This window comes from Saimiri boliviensis, chromosome 14 (assembly GCF_048565385.1).
Source record: "Saimiri boliviensis isolate mSaiBol1 chromosome 14, mSaiBol1.pri, whole genome shotgun sequence".
NCBI classification, from domain to species: domain Eukaryota; kingdom Metazoa; phylum Chordata; class Mammalia; order Primates; family Cebidae; genus Saimiri; species Saimiri boliviensis.
Genome location: NC_133462.1, coordinates 8422656 through 8443842, shown reverse-complemented (window position 1 = coordinate 8443842; position 21187 = coordinate 8422656). Strand labels below are relative to the sequence as shown.

General features: G+C 53.6%; 1 protein-coding gene across 1 annotated transcript in view; it reads left to right on the top strand.

Moving 5' to 3' along the window:
- The window catches only part of PRR12 (proline rich 12), a 39457-nt gene extending 27568 nt beyond the window's left edge, over positions 1 to 11889 (top strand). The window contains exons 7-14 of the mRNA XM_039466857.2: positions 1688 to 1804; positions 2030 to 2163; positions 3217 to 3695; positions 5813 to 5938; positions 6650 to 6747; positions 10301 to 10447; positions 10562 to 10657; positions 10915 to 11889. Coding sequence (XP_039322791.2) covers positions 1688 to 1804; positions 2030 to 2163; positions 3217 to 3695; positions 5813 to 5938; positions 6650 to 6747; positions 10301 to 10447; positions 10562 to 10657; positions 10915 to 11061 — 1344 coding nt within the window. The 3' untranslated portion in view covers positions 11062 to 11889. The remainder of the gene's footprint in view (positions 1 to 1687; positions 1805 to 2029; positions 2164 to 3216; positions 3696 to 5812; positions 5939 to 6649; positions 6748 to 10300; positions 10448 to 10561; positions 10658 to 10914) is intronic.
- Positions 11890 to 21187: the final 9298 nt, after the last annotated feature.

Sequence of the window (21187 nt, the reverse complement as noted above, 5' to 3'; positions counted from 1 at the left end):
TGCCCAGCTAATTTTTTTGTATTTTTAGTAGAGATGGGGTTTCACCATGTTGACCAGGATGGTCTCGATCTCTTGACCTCGTGATCCACCCGCCTCGGCCTCCCAAAGTGCTGGGATTACAGGCTTGAGCTACCGCGCCCGGCCAATTCTTTGTATTTTTAATAGAGACGGGGTTTCCCCGTGTTAGCCAGGATGGCCTGGATCTCCTGACCTCGTGATCCGCCCACCTCGACCTCCCAAAGTGCTGGGATTGCAGGCGTGAGCCACCGTGCCCAGACTGGAGACAGTTTTCTAAGGATATTAATTTCATTCATGAGGTTCTGTCCTTATGACCTAATCACCTCTGAAAGGTCCCCAGCTTCTAATACCATCATTTTGGGGATTAGGTTTCACGATAAGAATTTGGTGTGGCAACCAGGCACTATGGCTCATAGTAATCCCAGCCCTTTGGGAGGCTGAAGCAGGAGCAATCACTTGAGCCCCGGAGTTCAATACCACGCTGGTCACCATGACGAAATCCCGTCTCTACAAAAAACATTTAGCCAGGTGTGGAGGTGCACACCTGTGGTCCCAGCTACTTGGGAGGCTGAGGCAGGAGGATCACTTGAGCCCAGAGGTTGGAGGCTGCCACGAAAGTGAACCATGATTGAGCCATTGCACCCCAGCCTGGGCAACAGAGTGAGACTCGTGTTTCAGAAAAGAAAAAAAGAGAATTACAGGGGGACACAATCAGACCCCCACAGGGCATGTGGCTCACAGCTGTAACCTCTTGTCCCGCATGGTACATGGTGGCCGGTGCTCAGAGATTGTCATTATTCTGAGTCGCATGGGAAGCTTTAGGCTTTTATACTGTAATTCAATAGTGACTCCAACTCTACAGCCTAAGAACAAGCAGCCTTATCCATGATACTGGGTGGGCAGGAGGGGACAGGGCCAAGTTCAAGCTGCACACAGAGCTGAACACATCCCGGGGCTAGAAGGTTTTTGTTGGTGGCCGAGCACAGTGGCTCACGCCTGTAATCTCAGCATTTTAGGAGGTCGAGGCAGGTGGATCCAAGGTCAGGAGTTCAAGACCAGCCTGGCCAAGATGGTGAAACCTCATCTCTACTAAAGATTCAAAAATTAGCCAGGTGTGGTGGCACATGCCTGTCATCCCAGCTACTCAGGAGGTTGAGGCAGAGAACTGCTTGAACCCGGGAGGTGGAGGTTGCAGTGAGCCAAGATCGCGCCACTGCACTCCAGCCTGGGTGAAAGAGTGTCTCTGCCTCTTTTCTTTTTTTCTTTTTTTTTTTGAGATGGAATCTCGCTCTGTCGCCAGACTGGAGTGCAGTGGTGCAATCTTGGCTCGCTGCAACCTCCGCCTCCCGGGTTCAAGCGATCCTCCTGCCTCACCCTCCCGAGTAGCTGAAATTACAGGCACAGGCCACACACCCGGCTAATTTTTGTATCTTTAGCAGAGATGGGGTTTCACCATGTTGGCCAGGATGGTCTCGATCTCCTGACCTCATGATCCACCCGTCTCTGCCTCCCAAAGTGCTGGAATTACAGGCGTGAGCCACCATGCCTGGCCTGTCTCTGCCTTCTCTCAAAGGGGATGTTGAGGGAGGCCAATGGGCTGGGGAGTAGGGGCAAGAGTTACAGGAATGAGGGCTGACCCTGCCGGCCTCACCACACCCCTCCTCCTCAGCTGGCGTTGCAGACGGGGCGTGAACCCCCACCCATCTGGCGAGTCCAGAAGGCCCTTCTGCAGAAATTCACTCCGGAGATCAAGGACGGCCAGAGGCAGTTTTGTGCCACTAGTAATGTAAGCCGGCAAAGGGGACCGAGGATTTGGGGGGCCCGGGGCGGGCTATCTAGAGCTGGGGTTTCCCTTAGCGTGGCTGTGACTTGCTCTGTGGTGTCTCTGGAAGGGGGCCCCCTGCTGCGGGCAGGCTCCGGGCGGCTGCCCAGGTAGCCCAGGGCGCGGGAGTGTCGGCCATCCAGCTGGGCAGTGTCAAGAACTTCCTCATGTGCCTCTTTCTCCCCGTAGTATTTGGGGTATTTTGGGGACGCAAAAAATCGGTACCAGCGCCTCTATGTAAAGTTCCTGGAAAATGTCAATAAGAAGGACTACGTGAGGGTCTGTGCTCGGAAACCCTGGCATCGACCCCCAGTGCCCGTCAGGTACCAACCATGGGGGACACAGGGGCAGGCAGCACGCAACACCAAAGGGTATGGGGATGGAGCATGCAAGAGAGGGGGCTGGGGGGTGGGGACAGAGAGAGGGGACAGGGACCGCAGAGGGGAGGACAGACACCCAGAGAGAGAGGGGGACAGAGACCCAGAGAGAGGGGGACAGAGACCCAGAGAGAGAGGGACAGAGACCCAGAGAGAGAGGGACAGAGACCCAGAGAGAGAGGGACAGAGACCCAGAGAGAGAGGGACAGAGACCCAGAGAGAGAGGGACAGAGACCCAGAGAGAGGGGGACAGAGACCCAGAGAGAGGGGGACAGAGACCCAGAGAGAGAGGGACAGAGACCCAGAGAGAGAGGGACAGAGACCCAGAGAGAGGGGGACAGAGACCCAGAGAGAGGGGGACAGAGACCCAGAGAGAGGGGGACAGAGACCCAGAGAGAGAGGGGGACAGAGACCCAGAGAGAGGGGGACAGAGACCCAGAGAGAGGGGGACAGAGACCCAGAGAAAGAGGGACAGAGACCCAGAGAGAGAGGGACAGAGACCCAGAGAGAGGGGGACAGAGACCCAGAGAGAGGGGGACAGAGACCCAGAGAGAGAGGGTGACAGAGACCCAGAGAGAGAGGGTGACAGAGACCCAGAGAGAGAGGGGGACAGAGACCCAGAGAGAGAGGGGGACAGACCCAGAGAGAGGAGGCAGACAGATCCAGAGAGAAAGGACAGAGACCCAGAGTCAGGGGACAGAGACTCAGAAACAAGAGGACAGAGACCCACAGACAAGGGTTCAGAGACGTGGGAGTCGGAGACTCAGAAGGAGAGAGTCCCAGAGAAAAAGAGGGACAGAGACAAGGAGGACAGAGACCCAGAGACGGGAGGGGGCAGAGACTCAGAGGAGGATACAGGGACCCAGAGACCTAGAGAGAGAGGGGGACAGTATGAGGGAAGCTGTTCCCATGCTTAGGGCACTGAGCACGGGTCCTAAGGAGAAGAATCCGGGTTCTTGGGGGGCTCCTGACTGTAGTCCCTTCTCTGTTCCCTTCTAGACGCTCCGGGCAGGCCAAGAACCCCACATCTGCTGGGGGTAGCTCCGCACCTCCCCCTAAGGCCCCAGCACCACCTCCCAAGCCCGAGACCCCTGAAAAGACGACATCTGAGAAGCCCCCAGAGCAGACGCCCGAGCCGCCCGTGCCCGAGCCCTCTGCCCCCGAGAAGCCGTCCCTCCTGCGGCCTGTGGAGAAGGAGAAGGAGAAGGAGAAGGTGACGGTGACGCGTGGGGAGCGGCCGCTGCGGGGCGAGCGGGCCACCAGCGGACGGCAGACGCGGCCGGAGCGGGGTCTCGCCACGGGACAGCCTGCCACCTCCCGGCTGCCTAAGGCCCGGCCCGCCAAGGTGAAGGCTGAGCCGCCCCCTAAGAAGAGGAAGAAATGGCTGAAGGAGGCGGGGGGTAACGCAGCGGCAGGCGGGGCCCCACCAGGCAGCTCCTCAGACTCGGAGTCCTCCCCCGGAGCCCCCAGCGAGGACGGTGAGGCTCCAGGCAGACAGGGCTGCAGGGTGGGTGGCTGGGCAGGGGACACAGGGGGGAGGGCTGTCCAGAGACCGCCAGGTAGCCTCAGCAGGACAGGAACAACCAGTATGTTACAGATAATGGCCATAGCTGACAGTCACCGGGCATCTAACTACACAACAGGCTGCCTCCCGAGAACCTGGTGAGGGCCGGGCGCGGTGGCTCACGCCTGTCATCCCAGCACTTTGGGAGGCCGAGGCGGGTGGACCACGAGGTCAGGAGATCGAGACCATCCCGGCCATGGTGAAACCCCGTCTCTACTAAAAATACAAAAAATTAGCCAGGCGTGGTGGTGTGCGCCTGGAGTCCCAGCTACTCAGGAGGCTGAGGCAGGGGAATCTCTTGAACATGGGAGACAGAGGTTGCGGTCAGCCGAGATGGCACCGCTGCACTCCAGCCTAGGCAACAGAGCTAGACTCTGTCTCAAAAAAAAAAAAAAAAAAAAAGAACCTAATGGATGTTAATTTGTGTGATTTTCATCCATCCTAGGAGGTGGATACTATTATCCTCATCTACAGATGAGAGGGCAGCACAGTCTGTATTGGGTGCCCACCAGGTGGCAGTTGAGCCCAAGGTGCCTTGGACTCTGTTCTTCAGTGCTATGTTCTGCCTCCTAAAAGGCAGGATTTGGGGGCTGAGGAAGATGTGGGACTAGGTGTCTTTCTTGGAGGCTCTGTGATGGTGGGGTTTCCTATGAGGCCCTGGGTGACCCTGAGAAAGAGGCATAACCTCTCGTGCCTTAGTGACCTCACCTGTAAAATGGGTTCATAAGAGATGAAGCTCATAGGACAGTGCTGGTCTCTAGTAAACACTGCTGTGTACTCCACGGCTGCCCAGCACACTGCCACACCCCCAGCACTTACAATGGTGTCTGGAGAGGCCGGGTGCGGTGGCTTATGCCTGTAATCCCAGCACTTTGGGAGGCTGAGGAGGGTGGATCACCTGAGGTCAGGAGTTCGCGACCAGCCTGGCCAACATAGTGAAACCCCATCTCTACTAAAAAATACAAAAATTAGCTGGACGTGGTGGTGGGCACCTGTAATTCTAGCTACTTGGGAGGTTGAGGCAGGACAATCGCTTGAACCCGGGAGGCGGAGGTTGTGGTGAGCTGAGATGGTGCCATTGCACTTCAGCCTGGGCAACAGAGCAAGACTCTGTCTGAAAAAAAAAAAATCCCTAATGTAGCAGGGAGATATATGGAAAATAAAAGGCTCCTAGGGATTGGACCTTTGGCTACCAGGCTTCCTGGGGGATCCTCATCTTTTTTCCTTGTCTTTGGGGTTTTTTTTTTTGAGATGGAGTCTTACTGTGTCCCCCAGGCTGGAGTGCAGTGGCACAATCTAGACTCACTGCAGCCTCTGCCTCCTGGGTTCCAGCGGTTCTCCTGCCTCAGCCTCCCGAGTAGCTGGGACTACAGGCGTGTACCACCACAGTCAGCTAATTTTTGTATTTTTAGTAAAGATGGGGTTTCACCATATTGGCTAGGCTGGTCTCAAACTCCCGACGTTGTGATCTACCCACCTCAGCCTCCCAAAATGCTGGGATTACAGGTGTGAGCCACTGCACCTGGTCCTGTGAGTTTCTCTTTTTGTTTTTTCAGACGCGTTTCACTTTGTCACCCAGGATGTGCAATGGCGCGATCTTGGCTCACTGCAACCTCCGCCTCCCGGGTTCAAATGATCCTCCTGCCTAAGCCTCCCAAGTAGCTGGGATTACAGGCGTGCGCTACCACGCCCGGCTAATTTTTGTAATTTTATTAGAGACAGGGTTTCACCACATTGGCCAGGCTGGTCTCGATCTCCTGACCTCAGGTGATCTGCCTTGGCCTCCGAAAGTGCTAGGATTACACGCGTGGGCCACCAAGCCCACCTTACCTAAGCTTCTTGCAGTGCCTGTGATTCTGCCACGAGAGCACATGGTACTGGTGCTTCTTGCCTGTCAGTTTTCCCAGCGCACTTGGACCTCCCTAAAGCAGGGATTTCTCTCCTGGTCTCCAGTGTTGAGAACAGCATCCGCCACACAGGAGGTCTCAGGGGAAGTTGGGATAATGAGCCTGCGTCCTGTCTTTCCCGCAGAACGGGCAGTGCCTGGGCGTCTGCTGAAAACCCGGGCGATGCGGGAGATGTACCGGAGCTACGTGGAGATGTTGGTGAGCACAGCACTTGACCCCGACATGATCCAGGCCCTGGAGGACACGCATGGTGAGCCGGGGCCGGGGAGGATGGGTGGGGCTGACTCGCTGGTCTGAGGGAGGAGGAGCTGAGGCCTGGACCTGGTCTGAGAGAGAGGAGGGGCTGGGCGGTGGAGTCCTGGGTCTGATTGAGGAGGTCCCTGGGTCCGAGGGAGAAAGGGCTGGGGGCCTGGACCCCATGTCTGAGGAAGGAGGGGCTGGGGGCCTGGACCCCGTGTCTGAGGGAGGAGGGGCTGGGGGCCTGGACCCTGTGTCTGAGGGAGGAGGGGCTGGGGGCCTGGACTCCTGGGTTTGGGGGAGGAGGGGCTGGGGCCTGGACTCCAGGGTCTGAGGGAGGAGAGGCTGGGGTCTGGAGTCCTGGGTCTGAGGGAGGAGGACGCTGGGGGCCTGGACTCCTGGGTCTGAGGGAGGAGGGGCTGGGGCCCGGACTCCTGGGTTTGGGGGAGGAGGGGCTGGGGCCTGGACTCCAGGGTCTGAGGGAGGAGGGGCTGGGGTCTGGAGTCCTGGGTATGAGGGATGAGGAGGCTGGGGGCCTGGACTCCTGGGTCTGAGGGAGGAGGGGCTGGGGTCTGGACTCCTGGGTCTGAGGGAGGAGGGGGCTTGGGCCTGTACTTTTGTCTCTGAGTGGGAAAGGATTTGGGGACCCAGACTCTGTGATCCCACCTTGGCCCCGTGCCTTGTGGGGCTATGGCCTTCCTGACACGCTGTCCTCGTCCATCAGACGAGCTGTACCTGCCCCCCATGCGGAAGATAGATGGCCTGCTGAATGAGCACAAGAAGAAGGTCCTGAAGCGGCTGTCGCTAAGCCCGGCCCTGCAGGTGCCTGGGGGTCGGGGCAGGGGGCGTCCAGGGCCCAGGGTCCAATGGAAAAGACACATACATGTCGGCCTCTGTGGGGGAGGGGCGATCCTTGGAAGATCGTCCTCCTGGGCTCCGGTGGGAGAACAGTTGAGGACAAGACTGTCAGGAGATCCCTGGGTTCTCAACAGCCGTGATGCCCATATGAGGAGGAGCTGTGAGCCTTGGGGTGGTGGAGGGGTGGTTCTGAAGGGCTGGACTGTTAGTGTGAAGTACAAGTTTGAAGCCAAACACAGACTAGGCCTGGCTGGGCGTGGTGGCTCACGCCTGTAATCCCAGCACATTAGGAGGCCAAGGCAGGCAGATCAGCTGAGGTCAGGAGTTCGAGACCATCCTGTCCAACATGGAGAAACCGTGTCTCTACTAAAAAATAGAAAAATTAGTTGAGCATGGTGGCAGGCACCTGTAATCCCAGCTACTCAGGAAGCTGAGGCAGGAGAATCACTTGAATCCAGGAGGTGGAGGTTTCCATGAGCTGAGATCACACCACTGCATTGCAGCCTGCAAGACAGAACAAGACTGTCTCAAAAAAAAAAAGACTAGGCCATCACCGAAGGCTGCCGATGGACCGACGGCCTCTTCATGGGTCCAGTGGAGGCTGTTGGGATCCCAGGCTTCAGTGCTGAACATCAGTATGATTCCCCTTCTTGGATATTCTGGGATGGCGTATCAGGGCTCTGAAATCCAATGTTAAACTGGCCCTGAGGATTCTGGTTGGGATGTCAGTGTGGCACTGAGAATTTCAGGATAGACTGTTGGGGAACTGAGACTTCTGAGATAAATGTTAGTCTGGTTTTTGACATTCTGGGAGACTTGCAGTGAGTCTGAGAATTCTGGGATGGATTCTAGGCAAGCACTGAGAATTCTGGGATAGGCTGTTAGGCTGACGCTGAGATGGCTGGTGGGAAGTTAGTCGTAGAAAATAAGCAATTCGGCCGGGCGCGGTGGCTCACGCCTGTAATCCCAGCACTTTGGGAGGCTGAGGCCGGTGGATCACTTAAGGTCAGGAGTTTGAAATCAGCCTGTCCAACATGGCGAAACCCCGTCGCTACTTAAAATGCAAAATTAGCTGGGCATGGCGGTGCATGCCTGTAATCCCAGCTACTCGGAGGCTAAGAATCGCTTGAACCTGGGAGGCGAAAGTTGTAGTGAGCCAAGATCGTGCCACTGCACTGCAGCCTGGGCAACAAGAGCAAAACTCCATCTCAAAAAAAAGAAAATAAGCAATTAGGCCAGGTGCAGTGGCTCATGCCTGTGATCCCAGCACTTTGAGAGGCCGAGGCAGGCAGACCACAAGGTCAGGAGATTGAGACCATCCTGGCTAACGCAGTGAAACCCCATCTCTACTAAAAATACAAAAAATTAGCCAGACATGGTGGCACGAGCCTATAATCCCAGATACTTGGGAGGCTGAGGCAGGGGAATCACTTGAAGCAGGAGGCAGAGGTTGCAGTGAGCCACAATTGTGCCGCTACACTCCAGCCTTGGTGACAGAGCGAACACACACACACAAAACAGAAAATATGCAGGGAGGCTGGGCACAGTGGCTCATGCCTGTGATCCCAGTACTTCGGGAAGCCAAGGTGGGTGGATCACCTGAGGTCAAGAGTTTGAGACCACCCTGGCCAACATGGTGAAACCCCGTCTCTACTAAAAATAAAAAACTAGCTGGCTGGGTATGGTGGCTCATGCCTGTAATCCCGGCACTTTGGGACGCCGAGACGGGCGTGAGGTCAAGAGATTGAGACCATCCTGGCCAACATGGTGAAACCCTGTCTCTACTAAAAAATACAAAAATTAGCTGGGCCTGGTGGCATGTGCCTGTAGTCCCAGCTACTCAGGAGGCTGAGGCAGGAGAATTGCTTGAACCTGGGAGTGGAGGTTGCAGTGAGCCAAGATCTCGCCACTGCACTCCAGCCTGGGTGACAGAGTGAGGCTGTCTCAAAAAAAAAAAAAAAAAAAAAAGAACAGAAAATGTGCCAGGAAATATTAGTCTGGCTCTGAGAACTGTGACTGAGATAGTTTTGCTGAGAATGGTGGGTGGGACATTAGGGTGACTGAAAATTCTGAAAGGGATTCTTAGGCTGGTGTTGAGAAGTCTTAGCTGGAATGTTTTGCTGGCTTTGAACATTTGCAGGTAGAGTGATGGGTGGTTTGGAAAATTCTGGGTAGCATTAGGTTATAAAAACTCAGGAGGGGCCAGGCGCAGTGACTCACACCTGTAATCCCAGCATTTTGGGAGGCTGAGGCAGGTGGATCACAAGGTCAGGAGTTCAAGACAATCCTGGTGGAGATGGTGAAACCCTGTCTCTACTCCAAATACAAAAAATTAGCCAAGCATGGTGGCAGGCGCCTGTAATCCAAGCTACTTGGGAGGCTGAGGCAGAGAATTGCTTGAACCCGGGAGGCAGAGCTTGCAGTGAGCTGAAATCGTGCCACTGCACTCCAGCCTGGGCAACAGGGCAAGACTGTCTCAAAAAAGAAAAACAACTCTGGAAGAAATGAGTCTAGTCTACAAATTCTGGGATGTATTGTGACTGGCACTGAGGATTGTGGGTGAGATGGAGACATTGCACTCCATTACAGTAGAGTGAATAATACCAGTGTAGGGTTTTAGGAGAGGTTTGAGAAGTATGTGTTGTTAGTCGGGAATTAGAATTCTGAGGTAGATAGTTAGGATAAGGCTGAGAATTCTGGGGTATAAGGTTCGGATGGGGTGAGAATTCTGGGGTAGGTGGTTAGGATGGGGTGAGAATTCTGGGGTAGGTGGTTAGGATGGGGTGAGAATTCTGGGGTAAGTGGTTAGGATGGGGTGAGAATTCTGGGGTAAGTGGTTAGGATGGGGTGAGAATTCTGGGGTAGGTCGTTGGGATGGGGATGGGGTGAGAATTCTGGGGTAGGTCGTTGGGATGGGGATGGGGTGAGAATTCTGGGGTAGGTTGTTGGGATAGGGTGAGAATTCTGGGGTAGGTGGTTGGGATAGGGTGAGAATTCTGGGGTCGATGGTTGGGATGGGGTGAGAATTCTGGGGTAGGTGGTTGGGATGGGGTGAGAATTCTGGGGTATAAGGTTAGGATAAGGCCAAGGATTCTGGGATGGGTGGTTAGGATGGGGTGAGAATTCTGGGGTAGGTGGTTGGGATAGGGTGAGAATTCTGGGGTATAAGGTTAGGATAAGGCCAAGGATTCTGGGATGGGTGGTTAGGATGGGGTGAGAATTCTGGGGTAGATGGTTGGGATGGGGTGAGAATTCCTGGGTAGATGGTTAGGATGGGGCTCAGAATTCTTGGGTAGAATTTTGGGTGGCACTGAGAATCTGAGGCAGCCCAGAAAACACAGTGTAAGCATCACTGGTGAGGCCCAACCTCCTCTATCCTTCGAGGAGATGAAGACTCAAATTGTGTCTCCTGATCTGCAGCCTGGGGAAAACTGAGTCACAGATCTGGGACCTGGCTGTTGGGTTTGGGGTGTGTGGGTTCAGGGCAATGTCCAGCTGACCCATCGGCTTCCTGCAGGATGCGCTGCACACGTTCCCACAGCTGCAAGTGGAGCAGAGTGGGGAGGGCTCCCCGGAGGAGGGTGCTGTGCGACTGCGGCCAGCGGGAGAACCCTACAACCGCAAGACGCTCAGCAAGCTCAAGAGGAGTGTGGTCAGAGCCCAGGTGGGGGCCGGGGCCAGGGCTGGGACTGGGGAGTGCTTGCGGTGTGTGGGGCGGGAGGAGAGAGGCTGCCTAGCGCCAGGCCAGAGGGGCTGAGGCATCTCCACCCCTGCCCAGGAGTTCAAGGTTGAGCTGGAAAAGTCGGGATACTACACACTATACCATTCGCTCCACCACTATAAATACCACACCTTCCTGCGCTGCCGGGACCAGGTGAGCCCCACCCGCTGCCCCCATCATCCTGGGATTCCAACCTTCATGACCTCCTGCTGGGATCCGGGGGTCCAAGCCCAGCCCCTCCTGCCCCAGGCCCATGAGTCCAGGCTCCCAAGTCCTTCCATCCTGGACTTCAGAAGGCAGCCCCAGCCCTCGCTTCCCTGGGACACTGATATCCGACACCCCGGGCCCCAGCCCCTTCCTTCCCCAGAGGCCACTGTGCCATTCCCCAGCGCCATGTTTGACCCCTGCAGACCCTGGCCATCGAGGGCGGCGCCGAGGATCTGGGTCAGGAGGAGGTGGTCCAGCAGTGCATGCGGAACCAGCCGTGGCTGGAGCAGCTCTTTGACTCCTTCAGCGACCTGCTGGCCCAAGCACAGGCCCACAGCCGCTGCGGGTGACCCCAACCCAGCCCGTCGGGGGGGCGCCTCCTCCGCGAACCGGGAATTGGGACAGACCCGTGTCCTCAGGAGCTAACCCCTGGGCTCCATCGCCGGGGAAAGGGGGTGATGGGTCAGGATGTGTCTGTGCTGCCCCCCCGAAGGGCAGGGTTCAAAGTCCAACTCCCCCCTTCTCCCAAGCCCCCTCCACTCCCTCCCCATTCCTCCCACTGTTCGGTGTACAGAGAAATTATTTATATATATGTATAAATGTCTATTTAGTAACGGTTTCCCTCTCCCCTTGCCCCGACCCCCCCTCCACAGCCACAGCCCCGCCCTCTCCACCTTGTACATAATGTATAGGAAAAGTCTATGTATGGTTGGGGGGGTGGGGTGGCTTCAGAGAGCTGGGGGACCCCTTCCCCCCAAGTCCCCCCTGCAGGCCAAGATCTTTGCTAAAGGCCATTCCCTCCCCAAGGCGTTTGGCGTCAGGTGGGAGGGGACACGCATCTTGTTAATTATTTTTAATCTTATTTATTGTACATACCGGGGGCAGGGGGCTGGGGAGGTGGAGCGGGGAGAAGGGTCCCCTCTCTCTGCCCCTCCCACTCCTTTTCTACGGCGATTTGTCTGTGTCTGGCCCTCACCCGCTGCGCCCCCATTGTCGTCTGGATGTGGTTCTATTTTTTATCAGTCTCCTTTCCCGCCTCCTCCCCTTTCTCGCCTCCCCCCGCCCCCCGTTTTCCACCACCCTTTGTCTCTTGCTCTTTCTTGGGCTTCTGTACAACTCAACTTGTATACACTGTGTACACACAGCCAGCCAAACGAAACCCAACGGCAAACACTTTACCGGCAGGCTGGAGTGCCTCTGTCCTGCGGCGCTGGGGTGGGTGACGGTGGTGACGGGGCAGAGGGTCTGGAACGGGACTTTCCTAGAGCCCCGGGCAGTGGGGGGCCTGAGGCTGGTGTATGTTGTGTCCCCACACAGCAAAGTATCCCATCCCGAAATTTAATGACTTCAGACAACAAACATTTATCATTGGGGGGTTTCTTTTTGTTTTTGAGATGGAGTCTTGCTCTGTCGCCCAGGATGAAATGCAGTGTTGAGGTATCGGCCCACTGAAACTTCTGCCTCCCGGGTTCAAGCGATGCTCCTGCCTCAGTCTCACAAGTAACTGGGATTACAGGCGCCCACTACCATGCCTGGCGAATTTTTGTATTTTTTTTTTTAATTCTCCCCCCACCCCCCAATTTTTGTATTTTTAGTAGAGACGGGGTTTCATCATGTTGGCCAGGATGGTCTCAATCTCTTGACCTAATGATCCACCCGCCCTGACCTCCCAAAGTGCTGGGATTACAGGCATGAGCCACCTTGACCGGCCCATTGTGGGGTGTTCTTTTGTTTTTTAGCTAAAGACAGGTTCTTGCTCTGTCACCTAGGCTGGAGTGCAGTGGCATGAGCTCATTGCAGCCTCCAAGTCTCTGCCTCAAGCGATTCTCCTGCCTTAGCCTCCCAAAGTGATGGATTACAGACAAGAGCAACCATGCATGGCCCTGTGTTCCTTGTGTTGCTCAGGCTGCCCTTAGCTTACAGGATCCTCCTGCCACAGGCTCAGGTCGCAGGCCACCACACCCGGCTCAAATCCTGTAGTTTTTTTTTTTTTTTTTTTTTTGAGATGGAGTTTCGCTCTTGTTACCCAGGCTGGAGTGCAATGGCGCGATCTCGGCTCACCGCAACCTCCGCCTCCTGGGTTCAAGCAATTCTGCCTCAGCCTCCTGAGTAGCTGGGATTACAGGCACGTGCCACCATGCCCAGCTAATTTTTTGTATCTTTAGTAGAGACAGGGTTTCACCATGTTGACCAGGATGATCTTGATCTCTCGACCTTGTGATCCACCCGCCTCGGTCTCCCAAAGTGCTGGGATTACAGGCTTGAGCCACCGTGCCTGGCTTTTTTTTTTTTTTTTTTTTGAGACGGAGTTTCGCTCTTGTTACCCAGGCTGGAGTGCAATGGCGTGATCTTGGCTCACCGCAACCTCCGCCTCCTGGGTTCAGGCAATTCTCCTGCCTCAGCCTCCTGAGTAGCTGGGATTACAGGCACGTGCCACTATGCCCAGCTAATTTTTTTTTTGTATTTTTAGTAGAGATGGGGTTTCACCATGTTGACCAGGATGGTCTCGATCTCTTGACCTCGTGAGCCACCCGCCTCGGCCTCCCAAAGTGCTGGGATTACAGGCTTGAGCCACTGTGCCCAGCTGTTTTTTTTTTTTTCTTTTGAGACGGAGTCTCGCTTTGTTGCCCAGGATAGAGTGCAATGGTTTGATCTTGGCTTACTGCAACCTCTGCTTCCCAGGTTAAAGTGATTCTCCTGCCTCAGCCTCCTGAGTAGTTGGGATTACAGGGGCCCACCACCACACCTGGCGAATTTTTGTATTTTTAGTAGAGACAGGGATTTCACCATGTTGGCCAGGCTGGCCTCAAACTCCTGACCTCATGATCTGCCAACCTCAGCCTCTGAAAGGGATTACGCTGCAGTTGGCCTGAAGTCCTGTATTTTTGTGTCCAAGTGAGTGGTCCATGGTACAGCACTCTTGGAGTTCCCCAAGAGCTTGTAGAAATGTAGAATCAGCACAGGCAGCAGAGGAGGAGAGGGCGGGTTGAATGGGGGCTGTTTCCCCTCCCACCCTTAAAGGAAAAGGTGTAGACTGTCAGGCTGTTGCTCAGATATACTTGATCAGAACCCACTTTTTGGTAAAATCTCTAGAGGATTCTCAAGCACATTCAAGTTTGAAGAACAGTGTTCTAGAACAAGAACGTCAAAAATGTGCAAGTTGAAAGGGAGGCAGGGAGAGAGCAAAAAAAAAAAAAAAAAAAAAAACTTCAAATTGGCTGGGTGTGGTGGCTCACACCTGTAATCCCACCATTGTGGGAGGCCAAGGCGGGTGGATCACTTAAGGTGAGGAGTTCGATACCAGCCTGGCAAACCCTATTTCTCTCTTTTTTTTTTTTTTTTTGCGACGGAGTTTCACTCTTGTTACCCAGGCTGGAGTGCAATGGCGCGATCTTGGCTCACCACAACCTCCGCCTCCTGGGTTCAAGCAATTCTCCTGCCTCAGCCTCCTGAGTAGCTGGGATTACAGGCATGCGCAACCATGCCCAGCTAATTTTTTGTATTTATAGTAGAGACGGGGTTTCACCATGTTGACCAGATGGTCTCGATCTCTTGACCTCGTGATCCACCCGCCTCGGCCTCCCAAAGTGCTGGGATTACAGGCTTGAGCCACCACGCCCGGCTATTTCTCTTTTTTTGGAAGGTGGACTCTGTTGCCCAGGCTGGAATTTTTTGTTTTGTTTTGTTTTTTTGAGACAGACTTGCTCTGTTGCCCAGGCTAGATGGCGGTGGTATGATGTTGGCTCACTGCAATCTCTGCCTCCTGGGTTCAAGGGATTCTCCTGCCTCAGCCGCCTGAGTAGCTGGGATTACAGATGTGCACCACCATGCCCGGCTAATTTTTGTGTTTTTAGTAGAGACAAAGTTTGACTATGTTGGTCAGGCTGGTCTCAAACTCCTGACCTTGTGATTTGCCTGCCTCAGCCTCCCAGAATCCTGGGATTACAGGTGTGGTGGCTTGTGCCTGTAATCCTAGCTACTTGGGAGGCTGAGGCAGGAGATTCGCTTGAACCCAGGAAGCGGAGGTTGCAGTGAGCCAAGTCACTCCAGTCTGGGTGACAGAGCGAGACTCTGTCTCAAAAATAAATAGGCTGGGTACTGTGGCTCTTACCTGTAGTCAGGAGTTCGAAACTATCCTGGCCAACATGGAGAAAAACCCCCTTCTACTAAAAATACAAAAAAAATAGCAAGGCATGATGGCGAGTGCCTGTAATCCCAGCTGCTGGGGAGGCTGAGGCAGGAGAATCGCTTGAACTCAGTAGGCAAAGTTTGCAGTGAGCCGAGGTCGTGCCACTGGACTCCAACCTAGGTGACAGAGCAGGATTCCATCTCGAAAAAAAAGAACCCATGAACTTTGTACAGTTATTAAGTTAAGCCAACTGAGTATGGACCATTATTGTCCTCAAAACTGTGGCCTGTAGCACGTGGGATGCAGCCTTTGATGGGGAGCCACACACTCAAGGTCCTGGATTAGGCTGTCAATTTGAGGCCAAATGCCAGGTCCAGTGGCTCATGCCTGTAATCCCAGTACTCTGGGAGTTCAAGGCAGGAGGATTTCTTGAGTCCAGCCTGAGTAACATGGCGAGACCCTCGTGTCTACGAAAAACGTAAAAATGGAGGCTAAAGGATTGGCGTTGTATCAGGTCAGAGTTCCAGGATGGAAAATGGGTAGTGTTCTTTCTTTTTTTTTTTTTAAGATACAGTCTCAGTTTGTCACCAGGCGTCAGGCTGGAGTGCAGTGGCACAATCTCACCTCACTGCAACCTCCGCCTCCCAGGTTCAAGCTATTCTGCCTCAGCCTCCTGAGTAGCTGGGATTACAGGGGTGCCCCACCATGCCCAGCTAATTTTTGTGTTTTTAGTAGAGACGGGGTTTCACCATGTTGGTCAGGATGGTCTCGATCTCTTGACCTCATGATCCACCCACATCAGCCTCCCAAAGTGCTGGGATTACAGGTGTGAGCCACTGCACCTGGCTGTTCTTTTTGTTTTTTGTTTTTTTTTTGAGACCGAGTCTCACTTTGTTACCCAAGCTTGAGTGCAGTGGCTACTTGGGAGGCTGAGGCAGGAGAATCGCTTGAACCCAGGAGGCAGAGGTTGCAGTGAGCAGAGATCGCGCCATTGCACTTCAGCCTGGGTGACAGAGCAAGACTCTGTCTCAAAAAAAAAAGGAAAGATGGGGACATCAAAACCTGGAGAGCTTTAGGATTGTTAGGGCCTGTCGAGCTCAGGGGAGAGGAGGAACCGAATATGTAATTTCTGGCATGAACACGTGCCTAGGGAGATGCCAGCCTTTTCGCCATTGTCTTGATCTCTGGGACGCTGGTGGCTGTGGACCTTCCAAAAATGGTCTACCAGTTGTCCTGAGTGTTGGGGGCACGAGGTAACTATTGACACCTTCTCAAAATGCATCTTGGTCCTACAAGAAGCAGGGTACCCTGACCAAGAAGTTGGCCCCAATGGGCAGTACAGACAAGACTCTGGCAGGGGGCATGTGGATGGTGAGATCTGGGAAGAGATGTTGGCACAGGAATCTTTTCTGTTGAGGGCTGAGTACCCACAGCTGGGACTTAGGTGGAAGTGTCAGAGCTTGTTTGGAAACTGATGGAAATGTTGCTGACCGTCTTGCCCCATCGCTCCCCATCAAGCGGGGCTGCACCTCCGGTGTGCAGAGGTTCTTAGGGAGGAGAGAGCCAAGATGTGACACAGTATATCCAAGCCCTTGTTTTTCCCACGGCGGGTTGAGAACAGGCCAAAGATTCTGTGATAATAGAACCCGGAAAGGGATATTTAGCTGATCAGTGGAGTTTTTGTTTGTTTGTTTGTTTGTTTTTGAGACAGAGTTTTGCTCTTTTGCCCAGGCTGAAGTGCAATGGCTCGATCTCGGCTGACTGCAACCTCCACCTCCCTGGTTCAAGTGATTCTCCTGCCTCAGCCTCCTGAGTAGCTGGGATTACAGGCACGCACCACTCTACACCCAGCTAATTTTTGCATTTTCAGTAGAGTCAGGGTTTCGCCACGTCGGCCAGGCTGTTGTGGAACTCCCGACCTCAAGTGATCTGCCTGCCTTGGCCTCCCAAAGTGCTGCGATTACAGGGGTGGGCCACCACGCCCAGCCCACTAATCAGTGTTCTCATCTAGGATACAGAGGGACATTCGTGGTTCTGAGGCAGAATGGAGAACCGTGGGCCACAGTCCTTGAGGGCGAGCACTTAGTATGTGCCGGGATCCTTCCTCTGCGATCGGCTCCTTTCGCCTCACGCCCACCCTGTGAAGTACCTTTGTGTTTGCCCCCATTTTACAGATGAGACTGAGGTGGCAGAGTTGGATTTGAATCCAGGCAGCCTGGCACCAGGAGCCTCGAAAAGGCCATGCTCCACCCAAGGACCGGGAAGCAGGTTCTGAGATGGGTGCAGGTAGAGCATTCAGGAATCGGGTCCAGGGTCAGGAAGCAGATGGTTGAAGGCTGACAGGTGACGGGTGGAGCTGACGGTCAGGGCATGAGGACATCTCGGTTGAGGTTTTTAGGCTGGTGTGTTGGGTAGGTTTGGGTCTTTAAAGATGGCCAGTCTGTAATCCCAGCACTTTGGGAGGCCAAGGCGGGTGGATCACGAGGTCAAGAGATCGAGACCATCCTGGTCAACATGGTGAAACCCCGTCTCTACTAAAAATACAAAAAAAAAAGTACCTGGGCATGGTGGCACATGCCTGTAATCCCAGCTACTCAGGAGGCTGAGGCAGGAGAATTGCCTGAACCCAGGAGGCGGAGGTTGCGGTGAGCCGAGATCGCGCCATTGCACTCCAGCCTGGGTAACAAGAGCGAAACTCTGTCTCAAAAAAAAAAAAAAAAAAAAAAAGATGGCCAGTCATGGCTGGGTGCAGTGGCTCACACCTGTAATCCCAGCACTTTGGGAGACCAAGGCGGGTGGATCATCTGAGGTCAGGAGTTTGAGACCAGCCTGGCTAACATGATGAAACCCCGTTTCTACTAAAAATAAAAAGCCTGGTGTGGTGGCAGGCACCTGTAATCCCAGCTACTCGAGAGGATGAGAGGCAGGAGAATCGCTTAAACTCAGGAGGTGGAGGTAGCAGTGAGCTGAGATCTTGCCATTGCACTCCGGCTTGGGCAACAAGGGTGAAACTACATCTTAGGAAAAAGAAAAGAGATGGCCAGTCACACAGGCTTTCAGGGTGGGTGGATGGTGGTCTCCACTTGGCTCCAGCCTTCCAGAGTAGCAAATAGTGGGCAGGATGCCCCTCACTCCCACCAGAGCTTAGGTTGGATGTGGGAGAGTTTAAGTGTTCCCAGGCTAGGTGTGGCGGCTCACATCTGTAATCCCAGAGCTTTGGGAGGCTGAGGCAGGAGGGTTGCTTAAAGGTAGACCAGCTGGGGCAACATAGCGATACCCCATCTCTACAGCAAACTGAAAAATTAGTCAGGGTGGTGGCTTGTGTCTGTAATCCCAACACTTTGGGAGGCTGAGGTGGGCAGATCACAACATCAGGAGTTTAAGACCAGGCTGGACAATATGTATTCTACTTAAAATACAAAAACTTAGCTGGGTGTGGTAGCACGCGTCTCTAGTCCCAGCTACTCGAGAAGATGGGGCAGGAGAATTGGGCCGGGCATGGCGGCTCACGCCTGTAATCCCAGCACTTTGAAAGGCCAAGGCAGGTGGATACTGAGGTTAGCAGTTCAAGACCAGCCTGGCCAAGATGATTAAACCCCATCTTTACTAAAAATACAAAAAATTAGCTGGGCATGATGGCACACACTTGTAATCCCCGCTGCTCGGAAGGCTGAGGCAGAGAGAATTACTTAAACCCAGGAAATGGAGATAGCAGTGAGCCAGGATCACAGCCATTGTACTCCAGGCTGGGCAATAGAGTGAGACTCCATCTCAAAAAAAAAAAAAAAAAAAAAAAAAGAAAAGAAAAATTAGCCAGGTGTGGTGGTGTGTGCTCATAGTCCCAGCTACTTGACAGGCTGAGGCAGGAGGATTTATTGAGCCCAGGAGGTTGAGGCCACAGTGAGTTTTGATCATGCTACTGCACTCCAGCCTGGGCAATAGAGCAAAAACCCTGTCTCAAATAAAATGGGCCGGGCTGAGCTCAGTGGCTTATGCCTGTGATGCCAGCCTTTTGGGATGCTGATGCAGGCACATCACCTGAGGTCAGGAGTTCAAGACCAGCCCGACCAATGTGATGAAACCCTGTCTCTACTAAAAATACAAAACTTAGCCAGGTGTGGTGGCAGATGCCTGTAATCCCAGCTACTTGGGAGGCTGAGACAGGAGAACCGCTTGAACCCGGGAGGTGGACGTTGCAGTGAGCTGAGATCTCGCCCTTGCACTCCAGCCTGGGCAACGGAGCAAGACTCCATCTCTAAATAAATAAATAAATAAATAAATGAAATGTAAAAAAACGAAGTGTTCCCAGGACAGAGATGGGCTTTGGGCTTCCAGACTGAAGTGTGTCATCCGCTTTCCCATTGTGGCCTTAAGACACCCAACTATTCTGCTCCTCCCAGGACAGAATAGGGAGGTTGGATGGGAGATGTCTACACTGGCCCCAAGTTGCATTCAGCGTTTAGATTCAGATGTCAGTGCCACTGAGGAACTCTCTGGAACTGAGGACTTGCCACATGGCTGCTTAGACACCATTCCACCCATGTGTCCCTTCTCCCTCCTGCAGCCAAAGCCCCTTCTCAATATACATTGGAGGTGGGAGCGGGCCAAGCAGGGTTTGTAACAGTGGCTGCCTGTCTATTTGTGTAGACAGGGTCTATCTCTTGCCCAGGCTGGTCTCAGACTCCTGGCCTCTAGTGATCCACCCACCTCGGTCTCCCAAAGTACTGGGCCTACATGCATCAGCCACCACGCCCAGCTGAGTTGTTTCCTATCTCCAGTGTCCTGGAACACTCTAGAAAGCACCATCCGGCCGGGCATGGTGGCTTACGCCTGTAATCCAAGCACTTTGGAGGCCAAGGTGGGCAAATCACCTAAGGTTGGGAGTTAAAGACCAGCCTGACCAACATGGTGAAACCCCGTCTTATAAAAAAGTAAAAAAAAAAAAAGCAAGCACTATCCAATAGACCACTCAGCAAAGACAGGAGTGTTGTCTGTTTGCCCTATCTATTAAGATGGCCACTAGAGGCCGGGCGCGGTGGCTCACACCTGTAATCTCAGCACTTTGGGAGGCCGAGGCGGGCAGATCACTTTAGCCCAGGAGTTAGAGACCAGCCTGACCAACATGGTGAAACCCCGTCTCTACCAAAAATAAAAAAATTAGCCAGACATGGTGGCGGGCGCCTGTAGTCCCAGCTACTTGGGAGGCTGAGGCACAAGAATTGCTTGTGCCCAGGAAACAGAGGTTGCAGTGAGTAGAGATCCTGCCACTGTACTTCCAGCCTGGACGACAGAGCAAAACTCTGTCCACCACCCCTCCCAAAAAAAAAAAAAAAAGATAGTAGCCACATGTGACAACTGAGCTCTTGAAATGATGTGACTGAGGAACCGAGTTTTAAGTTTATTTATTTATTTTAAGATGAGGTTTCACTATGTTGGTCAAGCTGGTCTTGAACTCCCAGCCTCAGGTGATCCACCTGCCTTGGCCTCCAAAGTGCTTGGATTGCAGGCGTGAGCCACCGCACCCGGCTGATTTATTTTTTTAAGACAGTCTTGCCGTCACCCAGGCTGGAGTGCAGCGGCATGATCTTGGCTTACTGCAGTTTCTAGCTCCCAGACTCAAGTGATCCTCCTACCTCAGCCTCCCGAGTAGCTGGAACTATAGGCACGTGCCACCACACCCAGCTCATTTTTGTATTTTTAGTAGAGATGGGATCTCACTTTGTTGCCCTGGCTGGTCTTGAACTCCTGAGCTCAAGCGATCCGCCCACCTGGGCCTCCCAAAATGCTGGGATTACAGGCATAAGCCACTGCACCCAGCCAAATTTTATTTAATTTTAATTTTAATAGCCATATGTAGATTCTGCCTACTATGTTAAAGAGCACATGATTATTTTTTTCTTGAAGTCTTGCTCTGTTGCCCAGGCTGGAGTGCAGTGTCCAGATCTTGGCTCCTGCCTCAGCCTTTTGAGTAGTTGGGACTACAGGCATGCACCACCATGCCCAGTTAACTTTTGTGTTTGTAGTAGAGACAAGGTTTCATCATGTTAGTGAAGCTGGTCTCAAACTCCTGATCTCTTGATCTGCCCACCTCGGCCTCCCAAAGTGCTGGGATTACAGGAGTGAGCCACCATGCCTGGCTGAAGAGCACATTCTATAACTACAGGAAAAAAAAAAATTCCTTTACCAGACATTCAAAGTTTATCCTAAGAAAATACCCTCAAAAACAGAAAAGGGTGGACTCGCCCTGTTGAAAGGGAAGTAGGGGTTCAAGCACTTGGTTCTGCTTTTAAAATTCTCCGTGTCGTGGGCCGGGCGCGGTGGCTCAAGCCTGTAATCCCAGCACTTTG